Source organism: Coenobita brevimanus, chromosome 102, assembly GCF_032717465.1.
Source record: "Coenobita brevimanus isolate Jiangsu-jjx chromosome 102, ASM3271746v2, whole genome shotgun sequence".
Classification (NCBI taxonomy): domain Eukaryota; kingdom Metazoa; phylum Arthropoda; class Malacostraca; order Decapoda; family Coenobitidae; genus Coenobita; species Coenobita brevimanus.
The window spans coordinates 1138568-1160722 of NC_137055.1; the positions used below are offsets into that span (position 1 = coordinate 1138568).

General features: G+C 41.4%; 1 protein-coding gene across 1 annotated transcript; it reads left to right on the top strand.

Annotated features, from left to right (window-relative positions):
- Positions 1–2115: 2115 nt before the first annotated feature.
- Positions 2116–21570, top strand: LOC145415332 (monocarboxylate transporter 12-like). The gene is made up of 5 exons (XM_080284609.1): positions 2116–2580; positions 9849–10047; positions 10248–10862; positions 15550–15741; positions 21425–21570. The coding sequence occupies exons 1-5, from the start codon at positions 2116–2118 to the stop codon at positions 21568–21570; spliced, it is 1617 nt and encodes a 538-aa protein (XP_080140735.1).
- Positions 21571–22155: the final 585 nt, after the last annotated feature.

Genomic DNA, 22155 nt, shown 5'->3' on the forward strand with positions numbered 1-22155 from the left:
ATTTGTTTTTTTCTTGGAAGGAACAGTTTGCAGGCTCCTGGCCTTTGGTTCATCTTCCTTGCGTAAAAAAAATCGGCGTCCATTACTCTGTTTAAACTCAGCGTCCAAATAAAGTTGAATGTGGCGCCCAACTGATTTGTTTTTCTCTCTCAAATAAAATGTCAAAGCACCTAAATGAACTACGCCGCTAACAACAAAGATCACCGGAGAGAGAGAGAGAGAGAGAGAGAGAGAGAGACAGAGAGAGAGAGAGAGAGACAGAGAGAGAGAGAGAGAGAGAGAGAGAGAGAGAGAGAGAGAGAGAGAGAGCAATGACGTAACACCCTGCACTGTCCCACATACCTCATTTCGTGCCTCTCAATTTAACATTTTCGTGCTGGCTAAACTAACAAAAATATCTGCCACAAATTTAACACGTCCATTATTTTCACATCCCTCTTCGTCTGGCATCTTTCAAAACTGTGCAATGGAGACTTGTACTACTATTTATAAATCTCTCAACCTATTTTGTGGTTGTAGGTGGTGGCGAGCATCATCCACTCACCTGATGTAGTGCTGCTTACGTCTCCCTTCATATTTATCGTTCTGTCTACCCTCCTCTCTCCCTACTTCTCCCTTTCTTTCCTGTTACTCTATGTTACCCCTTCCACATTCACTATCTATTACTTCATCGACATTCACCATCTATTACTCCTTCCACATTCTCTGTCCATTACTCCTTCCACATTTTATCTATTACTCCTTCCACATTCACTATCTACTACTCCTTCCACATTCACTATTACTCCTTCCACATTCACTATTACTCCTTCCACATTCACTATCTATTACTCCTTCCACATTCCCTATTACTCCTTCCACATTCACTATTACTCCTTCCACATTCTGTCTATTACTCCTTCCACATTCCCTATTACTCTTTCCACATTCTATCTATTACTCCTTCCACATTCATTATTACTCTTTCCACATTCTATCTATTACTCATTCCACATTCTATCTATTACCCTTTCCACATTCCCTATCTATCCTCACTTATACAATTTCCTCAAACCCATGAAGGCAGCCTACAACTTCTTTCCCTTCTTCACTATACATAAGGCAACAGAACAAACTGGCGGGGATTTCCAAACATATTTAAGATGGATTTGCAGCCGTAACTTGGGATTTGTTCTTTGGAGGAGGAACTAGAAAGATGGGAATGTTCTGCATGTTCTCCTCTGTGTTATAAGGACGATCATTTGTGCTCTCGTAACTAAGATTGGATTCTTTTTGTAGGATTAACTGGAGACTTGGATTCTGCACACTTCCTTCCTTAATCTTCCTGCAAAAAGAACTCATGGGTATGAGAGGGAGTGCATCGTATTTTTACTTATTTATTTTTATCCCAGTAAAGGAGGGTATGGGATGAGGGGCTGAGAGGGGAAGTCAGGATTTGGAGACTGGGACTATGCAGGCTGGAAAACAGCCATTAACTAAAAAGGAAAGAAAGAAAGAAAATAAAAGTGTGTGAAGGACATATGGGAAACTGTCTTATAAAGCTGTATGTATGTATGTATATATGTACCCTACGTATGGTTTTTGTACCTGCAAAGTATAATGTATGCCAGGTGCCTGATACACACTGCAGTTTACGTGTTTAAAAAAAGGTGGAAAACTCTGGCACTGAATGACTATATTGAAGCGTCTGTGGAAAAAAGATTATTTTATATCATTTTTGTGACTCTGGTTGAAGCATGACTTGTATTACATTATATTTAAATACGTAAATGCTGCCCATCATCAAAGTTTATGCCATACTTTCAAATTACAGCATCATTCATATTCAAAGTCTGGATTTTTCACTCTACTGATACACTGAAGGGTTCACAGGCTTACACAGGCATAGGGGGACAAAAGAATCCTCTTCATAAGCTGCAGTGTACTTCTATGGTCAATAAGGAGAGCAAGGAAAGATTTTAATGCTCGGCCTACTTATGAAGCATTGATGCAGTATTCGAGGGCTGTGTGGCGCGGTGTGGCCGCATTGTCTCTTGCCAACCCCGTGTAAGAGGACCTCACTCCACAGCAGTACAGAGGAAAGACAAAGTTGTACCCACTAGGCACCCTCTAACGATGAAGTGGACAAATTACGGGTCGACAGAAGTGTATCAGATGCCTGTTGTGGGAACAGGATATAGGAATGTAGGCTATGTAAGTGAAGAATCTTCGGTCAGCAGTGCAATATATCCATCACAACAAGGAAGGAACAACAGTGCCTGTCAGGGCAGACACGGTGATAAAGATGCAACTGATCAAGTGGACTGTTTCAACAATAACAACAATTACTTCAGTGAGGAAGAAGTGAAGAAAGAGTCCACAGGTTCTTTACGCCAAGCTAGTTTACAACACGACAAGAAGTTTACACAACAGAACAGTGAGACAGGTGTCCGGTGTGTGAGGGAAACAAGCAAACTACTTACAAGAAAACCTGATGGAGAAGACAGTGGGCCAGAGACGCAGCCAAGCCTTAATGACGAGGCTGATGCACCTGACGGAGGCTGGGGCTACTTGGTCATGCTGGGCACCTTCACCGTCATGGTTAGTGGCTTTACCTGCATCCCTTTGGCCTGTGTTTTGCTAGGCTGGATTAGACTGGGTTAGGACAGGTTAGGACAGGTCAGGTGTTACGTTATGGCTGATTTGACCTGATCAAGTTGACAGGCAAGCTAGATTACTTGTTTTGTGGGAACTGGTTAAATGAGATTTCGTTACGTTTGTTTAACGTAGATTTGACTACATTTGGCGTGATTACGTTAGGTTTTAGTATGCTTAGCTTAGATTTGATTACATTTGGCGAGGTTACGTTAGGTTTTAGATTGGGTAGTTGAGATTGTTACATCTGGCGTGATTACATTAGCTTTTAGTATGGTTAGCTTAGATTTGGTTGCATCTACTTTGGTTACGTTAGGTTTCAGTATGGTGAAGTTAGAATTAGTTACATTTGACGTGGTTAGGTTTCAGTGAGGTCAGGTAACGAGACCTTTCGTGTAATCACATCTTCAGGAGCGAAAGCGCTCGGGACATTTTCATCTTTTCCATTCTTTGAGGATATAGGCATATCTATGAATCACACGTAACCAAATTATTTATTTGCATATTTGCATGCATGTACACACACACACACACACACACACACACACACACACACACACACAGTACATGTACAGAAAATCCTGTTGCCACCCACCAAACCTTTCTTTACCTGACTTGCGTAATCTGCTTCCTTCATTCCCCCGACACTGTCTCTTTCTCTCCCTCTTTCTTTATATATATATATATATATATATATATATATATATATATATATATATAAACAGAGAGAGAGAGAGAGAGAGAGAGAGAGAGACTTATATATATTTAAATATATACTTTTATCTACTGTATCTAGCTGCCTATCAATCAATTTAACCATCTATACCTCCTTTTTCTACATCCAGACTAATGCTGACATAATTATAAGCTGAAAAACGTATCTTCATTAATAAATAACGTATTACCCAATGCAGTCAATTCCTAGCTATCGTTGGTTTGAAACAGCAGGATAAATATCTGCATGACAAATGAGTTATTTGAGAGGCATATGTGGAGTTACATGGAGAGACAGACAAATGAATAAGTGCCTTGATGTTAACCCGAGGCGTCCCGTTGATGTATGGGTACGTTGCAACATTTTGCATTTGCCAGTCCCATCGACGTACTGGTATGTCGCGCAATTGCAAGGTTCATAATTTGCACAATTTTCAATTTTTGCGCGATTTTTCGTACGTATACACGGGACACCTTCCTCCATTCCTCTACAAGATGCCAAGCAGGGACAATGCCTTACACCGCATAACCTCCCCCCCCCCCACACGCCACTATCTCGGCAATTCACCTGTTACCAGTGACCTGGCCAATAAAGACATTCAGGACCAGAGTGATTCCCCAATCGATGACAATGTGGAGGACAAAGTTTACATAGCATTAGAGGAAGAAACAGTCAGAAACGATGATCAGGTAATGTGGCAAAAGAAGGTCAGGTATGGTGATGAGTTAGTGAGTGAAACAACGCTGATAATGCCTATATTACTGTTTGAAAACCAATATACTCTTGTACTACATATAAATTCGTACCAAGTAAATAAATAAATACCATTTATGAGTGGTGTGAAATAGTTACCCACCCATAGAACTCGCTTTCTTTGGTGCCATCCTGTTAGAAAACCCAGTCAGGTAAGGAGGTACTGCTACCTGGATCGAGTATTTTAAACCTCAGATGAGCGATTTCTCTATGAAATTTCGATGTTTCTCACCAAAAGAGGAGGTTTTAGCCAAAAAAAAAAAAAAAACATTCGAAAATATCTCGGGATTGGGGGGTGTCGGAGGTGCGAAATAGCTCGGGACCTTATGGGTTAAAGTGGGTATTACTGAATGCGTTAAGAGAATACTCTGAGATGGTTTGATCATGTGGCGAGGATGAAGAATGGAACACTGACCATAACTTATTCGATCTGTTCTGCGGAGAGGCGAGCCATAAGTTTTTGAAATTTGGCAGCCGATTGGTTGTCAGAATGGATTCATTATTAACGATCTATTTTAAAATATTTTTATTATAAGAGTTCCAACAACTGTTTGACAATAAGTTTGCCCCAAAAAAGTCTTATACACAGTTATCTGCACCCCTGTCCACTCCATCGCTCAATCTCATCCTCGGCCTCCCCCTCCCTCTCCCCTCCTCCACCTCACTCACACACACTCTCCTCATCAGTCTCTCACTCTCCATCCTCTCCACATGGCCAAACCACCTCAGTGTGTTTCTCCTAATGCTTCCTATCACATCCACATCCACACCACAACGCTCCTTTATATCCTCATTTGTCAACCTGTCTCTCCGTGTGACTCCACAGGCTCCTCTTAAATAACTCATTTCCACTGCTCTCACTCTTGACTTCCAAGCTTCACTTCCATACGTTAGAGATGGTATCACAATACTGTCATGTAGTAACTTTTTCACTTCCATGCTCAATTCCCTGTTTCTTATCACTGCTTTTAGGGAACCAGCAACCTTTCTTCCTTGTTGTACGCTTTCAAGCACTTCACCCTCCAAACTTCTATCCTTACTCATCATACTCCCCAAGTACTTAAACGTACTCACGTTTTCCATTTCCTCACCATCCAACCTCACTGTACATTCACTGACTTTACCTCTCTCAAAGACCATCACTTTACTCTTCCCTACATTCACCTTTAGATTCCGTTTCTTACACACTCTCCCAAACTCATCTGCCAAACCTTGCAGCTCCCCTTCGTCTTCACTCAACAACACAGTATCATCTGCAAACAACAGTACAGGGACTTTCCAAACACTACCCTCTCTCACTAAGGCCACTCCAACATCCACTACCCTACCCTGTACCTCTTTTATACCCCATCCATGTACAACTATGGAGACATGACACATCCCTGTTTCAACCCAACCTTCGAAGAGAAAAATTCACTCAGTTCACCATGCACACGTACTGCAGCCTTAGCACCATCATACATACACTTCACAGCATTCAACAACTTCCCAACTACTCCATATATTCTTAATACTTTCCACAATCCTTGTCTATCCACCCTGTCATATGCTTTCTCCAAATCCATGAAGGCCATATACAACTTCTTTCACTTCTCTAGAAACTTTTCCACTAAAGATCTAAGAATGAATATCTGATCTACACAACCTCTTCCCTTCCTAAAGTCTCCCTGTTGTTCTCCAACTAATTACTCTGTTATTTCCCTAACTCTGTCAATATGTATCCTACCATAAACTTCTCCTGTTACACTAAGACGACAAATGCCCCTATGATTACCACACACTTCTTGTTCCCCTTTTCCTTTGTACAAGGGAATAATTATACCTGACTTACAATCCTCCGGGACTCTACCTTCCTCCCAGACCAATCTGCACATCTTCCACATCCATTCTACTACCATCTCTCCCCCATGCTTCAGCATTTCACCACACACTCCATCAATTCCTGGGGCTTTCCCCAATTTGACTTTCTTCATTGCTTCCACAACTTCTATCCTACTGATTTCTTCCTGTCTTCTCACCTCCCTCCTTCTCCCAGCCACTTATACTCGCATTACTTCCATTCTCTATGTTCAACAATTCCTTATAGTGTTTTTTCCATCTGCTCACTTTTTCTCCCTGCTGCACTAGTAATCTACCATTTTTATCTTTCATTCCCCTGCCAACTTCACTGCCACCCTGTCTTACTCTCTTCACCTCTTTCCAGAACATTTTCTTACAGTTCTTCCACTTTACAATCAAATTCCTTCCAAGTTCCTCATCCACTCTTTTCTTATTCTCTCTTACTAATCTTTTCAACTCTCTCTTCCTTTCTACATATAACTCTCTTTTCCACCTCTCAACTTCTTCTATGCCCCTATCTCTCATCCATTCATTGTATGCTTTCTTCTTTTATGCCACAGCCTGTCTCACCTCTTCATTCCACCATGCTGTTCCTTGCACCCCCTTCCATCTTCTCTTCACCCCACACACATCACATGCTGCATATAATTCTTCTGAGATCCACGTCCCCCATCTGCTCCAAATCATATTTACCCAATCTTTCCTCTACTTCTCTCTTATATTCTGCCTTTTGCTCATCCTCTTGTAACCTTTCCACTTTTCTTGCAACTACTCCTTCCTCCTGTCCTTCCCTTTTTCTATTTCTCCATCTTACTTGGATTTTGATTCTGGCCACCACCAAGTAGTGGTCAGAAAGTCCACTCCCCCAGCCTCTATAAGCTCTTGCATCCATTACACATCTTTGTATCCTTTCATCCACACACACATAATCAATCATTGCCTTCCTTTCATTCAGTTCACCATCCACCCTTCTCATCACTCGCCATGTATACTTGTGGATCATTTTATGCCTGAAGAGGGTATTGGCTATCACCAACCCTCTCTCGGCACAAATGTCCACTAACCACTGCCATTCTCATCTATCTCAGCAGGCACACCCCACTCACCAACTATTCCATCCACCTTCACATTCCCTACTTTACCATTCATATCACCATTCAAAAATACTCTCTCATTCCTTTCAAACTTTTCCATGCACACTTCCACATTTGTCCAGAACTCTTCTCTCACTCTGCTTGCACGATCTTGCACTGACACATACACGCACACAATTGCCCACATTTGTATTCCAACTTTCAATCTTACCTACACAATCCTTGACCCAACTGATCCATAGTCTCTTATGTTCTTCTTCCATCTTTTACTCACAACAATACACACTCCTTCTTTTGCCCTCTCATTCTCACCTACTCCTGCACATATACCCCATCCATACTCCCATTCTCTCACACTTTCTCCTCTCCATTTAGTTTCAGTTAAATCACATACATCCACTTTAGCACTCTCAAGCACCTGGACAATCTCTCTTTCACCTCATCATTTGCACCCCTTGCATTCCACGCCGCAATCCGTACCACGTCCTTTGTCCTGTCCTTGGTCATCATATTTTGGTCCGTCCTTGTCCGAGGTTTCTTGTTCGTCTTTTTACTTACGGTAGCTGTTTTCTGGGGAGGGGCTCTAACCCTCTACCAACCCTTTTAGTCGCTTCATTCAACAAGCAGGGATACTGAGGGAGTATTCTCGAAAGCCCCCCTACCCCCAGGGGTAGGTTCAAATATTTTTCGAATGAATTGCCTGAAGACATCAAGTTAACATATCAGTCATGGTTAGAATATACTGATAGACCTGAGGATGTCTTTAACAGGGGCCAGCTACATCACAAGCACAGGCAAATGGAGCTTAAAATGGAGGTAGTAGTATCAAAGGTGCAACAGGGACAGGATAACAACTTTTACCAACATCTTAACACACATGACAAGTCTTATAATATTCACAACATATCAGCACATTGCTGGAAAGAAGTGCCATGGATATGAACCTATGTTCTCATCACACCAAAGTGACTTACAGTGGTGTCATGAACGGATTTGCTTATTACCAGCCCACAGACTCGAAACTAGTATCAGGTGTACAGTCATAATATTAACTATAGTTACCCTTCAGAGCTATGCACTATGACACAACGACGAAGTGTTGTGGAATGACAGGACAGGAACGTTTGTACCTCAAACCCGTCAATGTCGGTTACGTGAGACTGATATTAGAATATGTGCTAGAGGTAATAAAAACTAATTAGATCGTTTGGCCTCTGTGCATAGAGACAATACGCTTTATTATCCGGCACCGAATTCATTAAATAAAAATATAACCGAATGGTCTGAAGTCGGCAACACACATGCAGACGGGCAATGAGTATGTGCACCCATGCCAGACGTATGATAGTACTTCAGCCGATACAGGCCAAATTAGTAAATTTCGGTGTAATAATGATATGTATTGCTTTCTACATATAATAAATGTTCAGTGGAAGGAAAATAATAATACGTGTTCAGTTTCATTGCTTTAATATTTTGTATACCCACCCCCTGCGTCCAAAACAGTCCCTAGACGTCTGAAGCATCCATGCGAAGCATTTTAGCAACCCATCTAAAGCAAACAAATGAACTCGTGCACCCCTACTATACTATAATTAAAAAAAAAAAAGAAACAGTCGATGCCTATAGATTTATTACCCTCCAAAATAATTTATTTGTTGTATACTATAGATAATAAGTGTTGAATAGAAGGAAAATAATAAACCTGCCGAGTTTCATTATCGATCCCCGGCGGGGCGCTCAGGGTAACGCAAACATGTCCTATATATTTCCTTGCCATATGGCTCATTCTTGCTCATTATTCCAGCTCTTTAATGGGATTGTGATATGGCAACACTAGACAGGGGAGGGGCGAACAGCAAGGACCCGCCCACATAGCCCAGCTAACGTTCGTTTAGCATCGAGCATTCCTGGGGTAACGATACTTTTTCTTATGACTTTACTTTCTCGCACATAAACACTGTCAGCAGCAGCACAAGAGACTCTCCTTATCAGAAAGTGACATTCAGACAGTTCAGCTTAAGACTCTCCATCACTCAAAGCATTCTCACCTAAAGCTTAAACCTCAGGGTAAAATTTCCATAATAAACTATCTATCTATCTATCTATAGCCCGACGTCCTAATCCCGCAAAGGGTGGCCGCAGACAAAACGCCTCCAAGTCACTCTGTCACCCACCATTTGACTCCCCTCCCCCCAACTCACCCCCCCTCCCTCATATACCTCTCAACTCCATCCCTCCACCTCATCCTCGGTCTACCCCTCCCTCTCCCTCCCTCCACCTCACCTACATACACCCTCTTAGTCAGTCTTTCATTCTCCATTCTCTCCACATGTCCAAACCACCTCAGTGTATTTCTCCTAATCTTTTCAACCACATCCACATCTACCCCACAACGTTCCTTCACTTCTTCATTCGCCAACCTGTCCCTCCACGTCACTCCACATGCTCCTCTCAAGTAACTCATTTCCACTGCTCTCACTCTTGACTTGTTCCCCTCTTGCAATGTCCACGCCTCGCTTCCATATGTCAGGGTGGGGATCACAATACCATCATGCAGTGACTTCTTAACTTCCATACTCACCTCCCTATTTCTCATCACTGCTTTCAGTGTACCAACAACCTTTCTTCCCTGCTGTACCCTTTCACGTACTCAATTTATATATTACCTAGCAATATGCATAGTGCCAACAAAAAGACCACTATCCATTTCTGATCTCACTCAGCCCTATCTTCCCTTTCAGTTTCAGAATCTCCTTGTTCAGTCACACTCTTCATTATATTTTCTATATAAATACCTCTTTACCAAACAGAGCATCACTGGTGCCCTCGACGCATGCTTCGGAATTCTGTTCTCGGATTTTCTGCTCAACCTGGGCACGTCCTCACTGCTCACCACTTGGATCTACAATCTTTCCTCAGTCTCATGGTACCTTTCACCTACACTTGTGCCTTTGTTCACTGACCTGATGGGATACCGCAAGATAACCTTCACAGGAGGAGTGCTGTGCGGTCTGGGAATGGTCTTATCAGCCTTTGCCTCGTCCGCTTATACTCTCCTATTTGCATTTTCTATCTGTATTGGTAAGTATATCATTACTCAAAACAATGACTTTCTGGATTAGTATAACTGTGCTCCATAAGATATAATATCTTTTCAACTGTTCTCTTTATGTATATTCATGAAAACTGAGGTCACTGCTTTGTTTCAGGACTTGGAGGTGGAGTTTCTTATGCTTCATGTTGTCTCATCTTACCACTCTACTTCAAGCGACTGCGTGGCAGAGCTTTTGCTGTGTTGCACTGCGGGTTTGGCATGGGAGGAATAGTGTGTCCACACCTCATCACCTTCCTTCAGGACCATTTTGGCCAAAAGGGTGCCACTATCATCGTGGGAGCCATCTCACTAAACATTTGTGTGGCTGCGATGGTGTTTCACCCTGTGGAGTGGCACAGTGCTGGGTCATCTCAGGCTGTGACAAGGCTGAGATGCCGAAATACCTCCACCAGGACACTGACAGAAACACTGAAGAAAGCAACTCACACTTTAAAGGAGAATTTCAAAGCACTCAAATCTAAGCAAGTTTTGGTTCTGGCTGTCATTTCTGCGCTGTCGTCTAGTGGTTGTAGTCAGATTATTCCAATAATACCAATCGTAATGAAACTGCGAGGCTATACACAGGCTGAAGCAGCGTGGAGCATAACACTGGTCTACACAATCAGCGTGGTGAGTCGTATGGTGGTGGCCTCCCTCACAGACTGTTCCTGGTTCAACAAACGAGTCTGCCACATGGCCGGCATCGCTGGCCTGGGCCTCTCCATTCTAGGTATGAAAACTACAGTATGCACAGTCCAGGTTACGTGTAACTTATATGTTCTGTAATATCACAGCATCTTATATATATTTTTAAGGGGTGTGTGGGTGTCTCTCTGTCTATTTGTCAGAAGGTGAGCTATTTAAAGGGCTTCAGATGTGTCTAACTTTTTTCTTTTTAATGGGAAAATTAACAGTGTGGTTTGAAGTTGCTACAGCGGCAACCCTGATGGCCATAAGTATCAAGTCAGCATGGTGGAGCATGACGGCTAATTACTGAAAAGATTTTAACTTCCTTTTTCAACCACATCAATACTGCAACTTAAAAATCTATATAATAAAGTCACGCTGTGTATGTGTGTGTATGTCTGTGCATTTGTTCGTTTAATGTTAATATATATCGACCTGATACTTATTGCATTAGATCATGTAAGTCAGGGGAGTGTCAGAAAAATACAATCAAAGTTTTTTGGCGATCGCGCTCGATGAGATGGCTTGAAATGGTCAGAAATCACGACACACTATAGTGTCTGTGTGTCTGTTCGTTTCTTTCATGAGAACGGTAAAAGGTATCGACCTAATTCTTTTTGCATTGAGTCAGAGTAAGTCCAGGGAGTGTCGGAATAAAATTGGCAATTGTGCACGACACACTGGTTGGAAATCGCAACATGCAGAAATATGTAAAATTAATTATTCTACTTTTTGGTCAGAACTGACCATTGTGGGTTCAATAATGATATGGAAACAATGATAATGCTATTTCGAAGCTTTTGTGTTGGAAAGGTTATTACTCTGTTATCCTGCTTTTGTTTTTTCTTGGAGGGAACATTTTGCGGGTTCCTGGCCTTCGGTCCCTTCTTCCATCAAAAAAAATAAAAAAATAAGTTAGCCCCACAAACTTTTTCAGGCAAGCACTAGTCACTCTATAAAACCAACATGGTGAATCTTGGTGGCTGGGTGGAAGGGTGGTGGGCACTTGGGTTGGGTGGGTGGACGGATGGATGGGGTGGGTGGGAGAGTGAAGTGGATGGGCAGGGTTGGGTGGGTAAGTAGGGTGGTAGGGTTGAGCAGGTAGGTAGGTGGGCAGGGTTGTGTGGGTAGGTGGGCGAGCAGGGCTGGGTGGATAGGTGAGTGGGCAAGGTTGAGGGGGTGGGTGTAACGGGACAAGAGGGGGCAGCGTGGGTTGGGGGTGAGTGAGTGGGCAGCATGGGTGGGTGGTTAGGTGAGTGCAGTAGAGTAGGTGGGTGGGTGGATAGTGGGAAAAAAAGTCCATGGTAAGAATAGGTCCATGGTAGGAATAAGTCTATGGACAATACAACCCTGAGTATATGGGACAAAGTGGGAACATACAGTAAGTCTAATGGATAAAATGAGATCCCAGGGGGTCTCGTCTCTTTTCGTGAGTAGGAATGGATTTTAATTGTCAACATTATTATTATTATTTATTTTATGGGAGCAAGAAGGAACCAAAGGCCGCGAGCCCACAATTATTGTTCCTTCCAAGAGAAAAACAAAATACAAGAGCCAAATTCAAGATCCGATCATTTCAAGATGCCTGGACACACTGCATTTCAAAGACTGGAGATCATAGGAAGAAAGAAATACAGACAGAGGGAGACAGTTCCAGAGCTGACCTGTTGCATAAATGAAGGACTGGGAGTAACGGTTAACTCTTGCATTAGAAAGCTGGACAGAAAAGGGATGAGAGTTTGCTGCTAGACGGGTGCTACACGCCCGTCATAGAGGTAGAGGGATCCAAGCAGAAAGTTCAGAGGAACAGTGACCATTGAAGTAGCGATAGAAAAGAGATAAAGATGCAACAGTGCGGCGAAGAGACAGAGGTTGAAGGGAGTAAGTAAGAGGAGGAGAGTTAATGAGACGAAAAGCCTTTGACTCCACCCTATTAAGAAGAGCTGTATGTGTGGAGCCTTCCCACACGAGAGGTGTGCTCCACACAGGGGCGGATAAAACCCCTGTATAGAGTCAACAATTGTGCAGGGGTAAAGAAGGAACAGAGTCGGCTTAGCACATCTAATCTCTTGGAAGCAGATTTTACAAGAGATGTAATATGATCTTTCAAAGAAAAGTCCCGAGTAAATGAAACCCCAAGCATGTTCAAGGATGATGCAGGATTAAGCTGAATATTATTAAACATTAGTGGGTATACCTGTAGAAGATTTTGTCGGGTTGATAGGTGTAAAAACTGAGTCTTTGATGTATTAAAAACAAACAGATTATTTTTACCCCAGTCAGAGATATGAGCCAAGTCAGACATTAGGTGTGCCATAACCTCATCTCGTTTGCTGAAGTAATTGCTGAGATGGACGTTGTGGGAACCGAATGGAAAGGTGAAGGGTGGAGTCATCAGCGTATGAGTGGATAGGGTTAGATGTACAGCTTAGAAGGTCATTGATGAATAAAAGGAAGTGAGTTGGTGATAGGACAGAGCCCTGAGGAACACCACTGTTGATAGATCTAAGAGAAGAACGATGGCCGTCTACAACAGCAGCTATAGAACGACCAGAATGGAAGCTAGAGATGAAGGAACAGACAGAAGGATAAAAACCGTAAGAGGGCAGTTTGGAAATTAAAGATTTATGCCAGACTCGATCGAAAGCCTTTGAGATGTCAAGTGCAATGGCAAAGCGCTCACCAAAGTCCCGAAAGGAGGATGACCAGGAGTCCGAAAGGTAGGTGAGAAGATCGCCAGTGGAGCGTCCCTGACAGAACCCATATTGACGATCAGAAAGTAGGTTGTGATAGGAAAGATGCTTTAAAATTTTTCTATTAAGAATTGACTCGAAAACCTTTGAGATACAGGATGTTAAAGCAATTGGACGATAGTTACAGGGTTGGGAATGGTCACCCTTCTTTGGGACTAGCTGAATGAGAGTAAACTTCCAGCAAGAAGGACAGACAAAGGCGAAAGAGTTTACCTAGGCAGGGTGTAAGAACAGAAGCACAGTTCTTGAGAACAACAGGAGGGACTCCATCAGGCCCATATGCCTTGTTAGTACTGAGGCATGTGATGGCAGAAAATACATCAGCTGAAGACATTTTAATGTCAGCCATAAGGAAGTCAGAGGGGGGAAGTGATGGAGGAACAGCACCGGAATCATCTAAGGTAGAATTGGAGGAGAAAGTTTGAGTGAAGAGATCTGCTTTATCAGTAGAAGAAATAGCTACAGAGCCATCAGAGTAGAAAAGAGGAGGGAAGGATGAAGAGGTAAAGTTGTTAGAAAGGTTTTTGGCAAGGTGCCAGAAGGAGCAGGAAGAATTTAACAGAAAGAAAGAGTAAAAAAAAAACACTACTTATGAGAACGGCCTGTACTTATATAACCGCACAGAACGAAAAACTTTACTTGGTACTTGTAAGGCAAACTTAAAAGTAGGTGATGGTACAGAGGCGTTCGAAAGTGGTGATATACTTCTGCCTGTGTATGGTCAGAAAGAATTATCTTCCAAGTTCCATCTGAAGAAAACTAACAACTGGTGAAATATAACGAAAACCCCATCTTTACGAGCGAGTGTCTCAGATGGTTTCATTTTTCCCTCAAGTATTCATCATAGCTTTGGGGAGATACTTGTCCGTCTGCCTGTGCTTTGGTGCCCTCTCGCAGCCGGTTGTGGAATTTTCTAGCCCACTGTAACCACTGTGAACATTAACAGTAACAAAATCGGGTACCATTATCATTGCTCATATTTTGTATCACTGACGTTGCGTCTGATCATGTATGCACACATAGGTAAATACATACAAGCACACATACATACATACACAAACAAACGCCCATTTACGAACACACACACACACACACACACACATATGCACAACCACAAACATGAAAACGTTGATAAGGCAGTGCAGGCAGTGTGACAGTTATATATTTTGGAGATGATTAATGTTAGCCTCTAGTGCAAAGGGTTGACAATTTTTGAAATACATACAGTACATCCGGCATGCATACAATTTATACATGGGTTATACAGTGTAACCTTTGTACTTCTGGCATTATGTATATTCACCTTCCTCAAATGCCATATAATGTATAAGCAGAGCACCTGTTACGAGAAACCACAGTACACGATTGAGACCATAAGACTGATGCATCACTGTCTTATATTCCACTCCCCTCCCTCCCTCTCACCATTAGAAACCACTGGGAACAAAAGGCATGCCACCTTAAATGATTTTCTCTCTATGAAATTTGAAAAGCACTCTGTTAAATTTGCCACAGGCGAAACTGTAGCTTTTATTTGGCCCCAGATCAGTGTCACTAGTGTCTTGCTTTGGATTCAAGAACTAATGGAGAGAAATCAAGAATGGTTGCTGGACTCTTGTTACTGAAGATGGTATGTCAGTCATCATAAAGGGTGTCATGAGAAATGTGCTGAACTTCAACAGCTTTTTCTGGACTGGTTTTGAAAGCAAATTCTATATCAGAATGGGACCAGGTCTACACATTAAGTTTCCCCATGTCTTGATGATTATGTGTATTTTCTTTCATTCCATTATAACTAACCTAACCCTCAATCTAACAACCAAACCAAACCCTAATCTAACATTCGGTATGCTCAACCAACCTACATCCTCCTGCATTAGAAAAAGCACCAATTGTGGCTATATACACGAGTCTGATTCCTTGATTCCCCAAGATATAGTGTTTTCAGTCTCTGATTTAGGTGTGCCATCATTCCAGCCTTCAGTGTGGTGTGGGATTTAACCCTGATAAACCTGGCCCTTACCTTGTGGGGTATGTCCGTTGGCATCTGCGACACACTAGCCATTCTCATCGCCATCCACTACTTAGGGCAACGCCTCTACATCGACTACTTTAGTGTGGCAGGCACCTTCACTAGCATCTGGTTCCTTCTGCATGGCTCCCTCTTTGGTGAGTCCTTGACATCATTACCTGTGTGACAATTCAAAGCATTTTAGGGTGTTACTGGGAGTGGGTCTGGGCACTGTGTAACACCACCTGTAGCAGTGTGTCCTATACACTACACCTCAGTATCTTCTTGTATGCTATTGATGCAACCCACCTGGACAGTACAAGCAGCATAAATGAAAGAACCCCAAAAATAATAATGAACCCCTTCGCGCATGGTAAGTTTCAGTTTCGCGTTCCACAACACATCGGCTTTCTCCCCTCCCCCCGCTGCCCACGACGCACTGCAAAAAAAAAGTGTATTCTCAGCTTATTTTCACCACCCAAACATATTTATTTTGCCACAAAACCTACATATTCCTATTCATCAATGTTTGTTTTAAATGATAAGCAAAACACACACACACACACACACACACAAAAACACACTATACATATGTCAGGGTGGTATGAATAAACATTCGGGAACATTCATCTCAATTCCCAACATCATACTTCGAATGTTTACTAACCTATCTGCACATGTTATACCTTCATTTGAAAGAGGATTTTATTAGCTTTCGAATGGGTTTGATGGCATTTTCATAAGAGGTATGATTCTCGAGTAATAAGCTAAAAAGTAAAACTTATTTCCGACAGACTATAGTTTTTATTCAGGGAGCTCTAGTGAAAAACTTTTCTTAGCAGTGTTGTTTTTATTTTATCAACTTATGCAGAATTTCATGGGCTTTCATTTGATATCAGAATGGTTCTCCTATGCCTCATAGTTTTAAAGAAAAATGCAAAAAATTACGGTGTACCCATGTCGTGTCATGACTGTAGGGCGGTTTCTCGCTTCCCTTTAAGTTCCTGTAAATATTTCACCAATTCCGTTTACACTAGATATGCACACTATAGTCACATAATTCACTGTCACTATTTTTATAGTTGAATACTCACAGTTGGTGCAGGGTAGAGGCAGTGTAGTTGATTAGAAACAGTAGCACAATCTTTGCTGCACCAACAGCTGATAACGACCAGGAACGCTTCACAAACACCTAATTTCCTATTGCAAACACCAAATCTAATCACAATAGTGCCCAAAAACTATACATAAGCACTAATGGTATAGTGAATTATGTTACACGGGCGGGATGGGGGTAATAGAGGAGATTTAAAGGGACAAAACTGCACACAACCTTCCCCATTCACAGCTCATTTGGTACTTAAAAACCTGTCTGCTCTCTCGTGGGTATCGGGACCCACAGTTGCCAACTTATTACTTTTGACGAGAGCCAGGCAAGCTATGACACCTCCAAAAATGATGCATATCAACCAAAAACTTTTTTTGGCAAATATTTTATGTTTTTATGACGCTAAAGGCGTCACTGCATATTTACAAGGAAAGACCCTAATGACGCCTAATGCGTCACCGTGTACAAAGTGATTAATGGTGAAACACACACACACACACACACACACACACATATATACCTGTATATACATATATATATATATATATATATATATATATATATATATAAATAAAATATATATATATATATATATATATATATATATATATATATATATATATATTCCATTGGAGCCCAGTGTCCAGAGTATTGGACAGAACTGGGATTTTTCAAGTCTTCATAAAGTAGGGAACCCCCGGGTAGGGACCTATGAGCTTCCCGACTATGAGCCGATAGGCAGAGGGCGGTACGCTTAGTGCCCTCCCAGTGCAGTGCCTCACCCAGTACCCCTGGGATCCAATGGGATATATATATATATATATATATATATATATATACACACACGTGTGTTTGTGTGTGTGTGTGTGTGTGTGTGTGTGTGTGTGGTCATACATCTGTAAGAAGAATAAACTGTCAGGGAGGAGGTGCTTAGAAGTGCATCATATTGATATTAACGTATATGCAAAGTACAAGAGAATGTTCAGGCATACAATCCACAATAAACAACAGAGGAGAAGGTGCTAAAGAAACCACTGTGATGAAATCATAGATTTAAAATTTTTCGTCAGTTTATACATACATGGTGATCTGTTAGTAGCACTCCACTAGAAACTCGCCTGATGATGTATTGTGTTGTAGGTACGGCTCAGTCTGCTGGTGTGGACGTGGAAGTGGTGTCATGTAGTGACATTTGTCTTGGGAATATAGAGAAGTCTCTCACACAGAGCGGAATATAGAATCTCGCTCCCTCTCTCTCTCTCTCTCTCTCTCAAATTGCCAAGCCCTTCTCCCGTCACCTGTCTCCTCTGAGGCCTGTCTACTTCTCTCTTGCCTGTTCTGTGGCTAATCTCTGTCTCGACCTCTCTGTTCTAAGGCTAACCTCCGTCTGAGCTCTCTTTCCTAAATTCTGGTGTAGCACGTGTGTTCCTCGTGGATGGAAAGTTCCCGTAGCCTGTGTGTGAGCATGTGTGTATGTGTGTATATGGCCACTAGACGCTGTCTCAAGCACTCCTCGCGTCAGAGTGTGTAAGCATGTTTAGCACTGCTCGATTCTCGCAGACACAACACCTCTCATCATCTGACTCCCTGCTTCTATCTATCTATTTATCTATCTATCTATTATGATTTGCAATTATAATATGGAGACCTACCACATTGCTCGGCCGCGCAAAAATGGCGTACCATCGACATTTAATAGTTCTAATATATAAATACATACTATATACACATTATAATGAACTTATAAGCTAATTAAGTGAAATACATAATATTGTAAAAGTAACATAATTGTATGAATATTGTATACATATATTATTCATAGTAAATAGTGATTATTTAGTAATATTACATTTTAAATAAGTTGTATACATATTTGAATAAATGCAATGGTTGTTGTATAACACTTTGTATGACGTGCATGTACAACAGACGTACGCATATAATTGTGCAATGGTAATATTGCTAGGTTATACATTACATATTGAGTTATCACTTTAGTAATGTCTAATACTTCACCTAACTTGTATGATGATACTGGTAATACAGAATTGTGCTATAATTGTATGACTTATCTTGTGTTAATGCATAATTGTGTTGGCCTTATAATTGTAGTTACATTTTGTTAATGCAACTATTACATAAGTGTCTTGGCCTTATAATTGTAGTTAAAGTTACATAAAGTTACATCTTGTTAATGCAACTGTTACATAATGGTACATATTGTTTGTAGTTACATAATTGTACTTAAAGTTACATAAAAGTTACATCTTGTTAATGTAACTGTTACATAAATGGTACATATTGTTTGTAGTTACATAATTGTAGTTAAAGTTACATAAAAGTTACATCTTGTTAATGCAACTGTTACATGATTATAATATGGAGTTACATAATTGTAATAACTGCAGTCCTAACATATGCTGCGATCGATGATAGTGATGATGTGTCGTGCCACTTGTATGTGGAGACAACAATTTGCTTTTTTGTTTGTAGTTTATGTGGTATTTTGGCATATGTAGTAACACTTACACTTATTTTCATTTGTTTGTTATGTGATCTTACTCTATTTCTCTTTTTTCTTTCTTACTTTTTCTTTCTTTCTTTTCTTTTTTTTTTTTTTTTGTATGTATTGATTTTCTATAGTTTGTTTTTCTTCGCTTGTGTACGCTTTTTTTCCATGTTGTTCATGGTTGCATAATTGCTGACTAATTTCCTTGGGATACTTTTTTAAAGTTTAGTTTATATTGCACAGAGATTACCGAAAATGATATTATATAGTCCCATATTTTGTTTTTTTATATAAAAAATATATACACTATATACAGTATTAACTATACACACTGACTTGTTCACCTGTACCTATCGTGGGTAATATGTGTGTCAGCACTGTGTGGAAATCATTGTCTTCACGATTGTGTTGAAGATGTTCACTCTTGCTAACGGAATTTGTGTTGGCCATTTTTTTTTTTTCCTAGTTTATCTTGTAACTTAATTTATATGTTTCCACTAGGTAGCTTTAATTAATAAATGTTAAATACAGTTCTTTTAATCGCTCACTGAGTAACTAAGATGGTATATTTTCTTTATTACTTGTAGATGTAATAATGTATAGCTGTATGTATGTAACACGTATTTTATGTAGGTATAAATGGTAACACTCGTTTGTAGTAAATAAATGTTATATTTATTGTTGGTGATTATTTAATGTTTGAGTTATGCTGATAACTGAAGTATGTGCATTTAAGCAGTAACTATACAGCACGTTTTATATGTTTGTGCAGAAGCTTACTGTCTATCACTGTGTATTGTATGAATGAAGTAACTATGTAACTCACTAATTTTTACCGTGGTGGAAATGGTGTGAGTGGTGTTGCACGTGGTGATAGCGTTGTCCTTCGCGGGTTGATTAACGTGTTGTCGTCTCAGCACAGGGTGACGTCGGCTTCCCACACTGGTAGCTGTGGTGAGTGAATGAGTAGCGATGAGTAACTTGCGTGAAGACGGGTGAGTAAGACGAGTTGTAAATATGGACTTAGTGTTTTGCTGCGTGTATTGACCTCTGCACTCCTGCGTAAGCGTTGGGGGTTGGGTGGATGTAGCAGAGAGAGGAGGGTGAGGTCTGGTGGTTATGAGTTGTGAGTCGTCTCTCACTCTTCGTTTGTTTGTTTGTTTGTTTTCTTTCTTTCTTGATGTATTCTTGGTCCTTTTTTCTTGTGATTTACTCGTTGTAGGATGAAGACTGCCGCTTCTTGTAGGTGCGTGTAGAAGATTATACAGATGACGCAGAGTCGTTAATTGTAGTTGATTGTAGATGGTTGTAGTTCGCTGATTCGTCGTAGAAATTGCAATATTGTATCAATATTTTGTTAAACTACTTGCAAGGCGTCGTGTGATCTCTTGACCTCTGCATCAGCATGATGATCTGGGAGACGGAGGGGGCTGGATGGAGAGAAGCGTCAGGAGCTGGTTGTGTTGTTGGTTGAGAGAGATATTCTTGATTTCAATCTTGATATTTTGTAGGAATTTAATGTTGATTCGTAGACGAGGTTCGTATACGTCCGCTGCTACCAAATGTCATGTATGACATTTGTCTTGGAAATATTAACAAGTCTCTCACACGGACGAGTATAAGTCCCGGGTAGCTACCTCCCTGTCTCGCTATCTGTCTCTCTCTCAAATTGCCAAGCCCTTCTCCCGTCACCTATCTCCTCTGAGGCCTGTCTACTTCTCTCATGCCTGTTCTGTGGCTAATCTCCGTCTCAGCTCTCTTTCCTAAATTCTGGTGTAGCAGGGGTGTGTCACGTGTGTTCCTCGTGGATAGCCTGTGTGTGAGTGTGTATGTGTGTATATGGCCACTAGACGCTGTCTCAAGCATTCCTCGCGTCAGAGTGTGTAAGAATGTTTAGCACTGCTCGATTCTCGCAGACACAACACCTCTCATCATCTCACTCCCTGCTTCTATCTATCTACTGTATTTATCTATCTATCTATTATGATTTGCAATTATAATATGGAGACCTACCACAGTGGCAGTGGGAGCAGAAAATGAATAAATGACGCAGGGCAGACACTGATAACTCTGACTGAGCCATCCATGGAACACAAGAAGTCATCTGACGAGCTGGAACGGGGAGCGTTACATATGGGCCACCCTCTAAACTGTCTGTCTTGGCTGACACTGTGTAACTTGGTACCAGTCAGTCTGTGTGTAACTCATGTCTCCCTCATGGCAGGTGCGGTGACTGATGCTACGGGCTCCTACACGGCGAGTCTTTTACTTCTGGCTGCCACTCAGTTTGTATGCTTCATCCTGTGGCTGTTCATGCCGGCTGCTGTTGCTCATGACGCCCGTACTGAGCAGCACCAAGAGGCTGCCTGAGTCATGGAGTTGTATTCATGTGGCTTCCAGGAGTTGCTTACACCATTTCTTTAGCGATTTGGTTTTACACCTTATATCTCAACATCTTCTTTGTTTATGTTTGATGGAAATTATGTCAATACTAAAGTGACTTAAATGCCTTACAGGAGAATGTCAGGATGTAAAGATGTATTATGCAACTTAAAGGATTCCATTGCAACCGTTTCTTAGCGACTGTATTTTGGACATTACAGCTCAGTATCCTCTTGTACACTGTTCATGTAGACGCCTGGTGGTATGGTTGGTAGAACGCTAAGGTGGCAGTGCGAGAGTTCTGCGCATCACAGTTCTAGTCCAAAAGGTGGATAGAGATTTTTCTGCTATGAAGACATTACCAGGGGCGTTGATTGATTTCCTGTCTTTACATGTTTTGAACTAACAGCAGCCTAAATACTACACAAGAAAATGTTGGGGTATAAAGTGCAGAATACATCACTAAAGAAGAGGTGCGATGATGCCTCGTGTGGCAGTAAGAATACGGGCCACACCACCGTCAAGTACATGGGGTCAGCTGGCACAAGTGAAGGCTGTCCACAACCATCAAAC

What these genes read in the sequence shown, in the direction of transcription:
- LOC145415332 (XM_080284609.1), top strand. Translation starts at nt 2,116, where the DNA reads ATGAAGTGGACAAATTACGGGTCGACAGAAGTGTATCAGATGCCTGTT. An exon ending in TGGGCACCTTCACCGTCATG is followed by an intron (nt 2,581 to 9,848) that starts GTTAGTGGCTTT and finishes TTTACCAAACAG; the next exon opens with AGCATCACTGGTGCCCTCGA. An exon ending in CACAGGAGGAGTGCTGTGCG is followed by an intron (nt 10,048 to 10,247) that starts GTCTGGGAATGG and finishes GCTTTGTTTCAG; the next exon opens with GACTTGGAGGTGGAGTTTCT.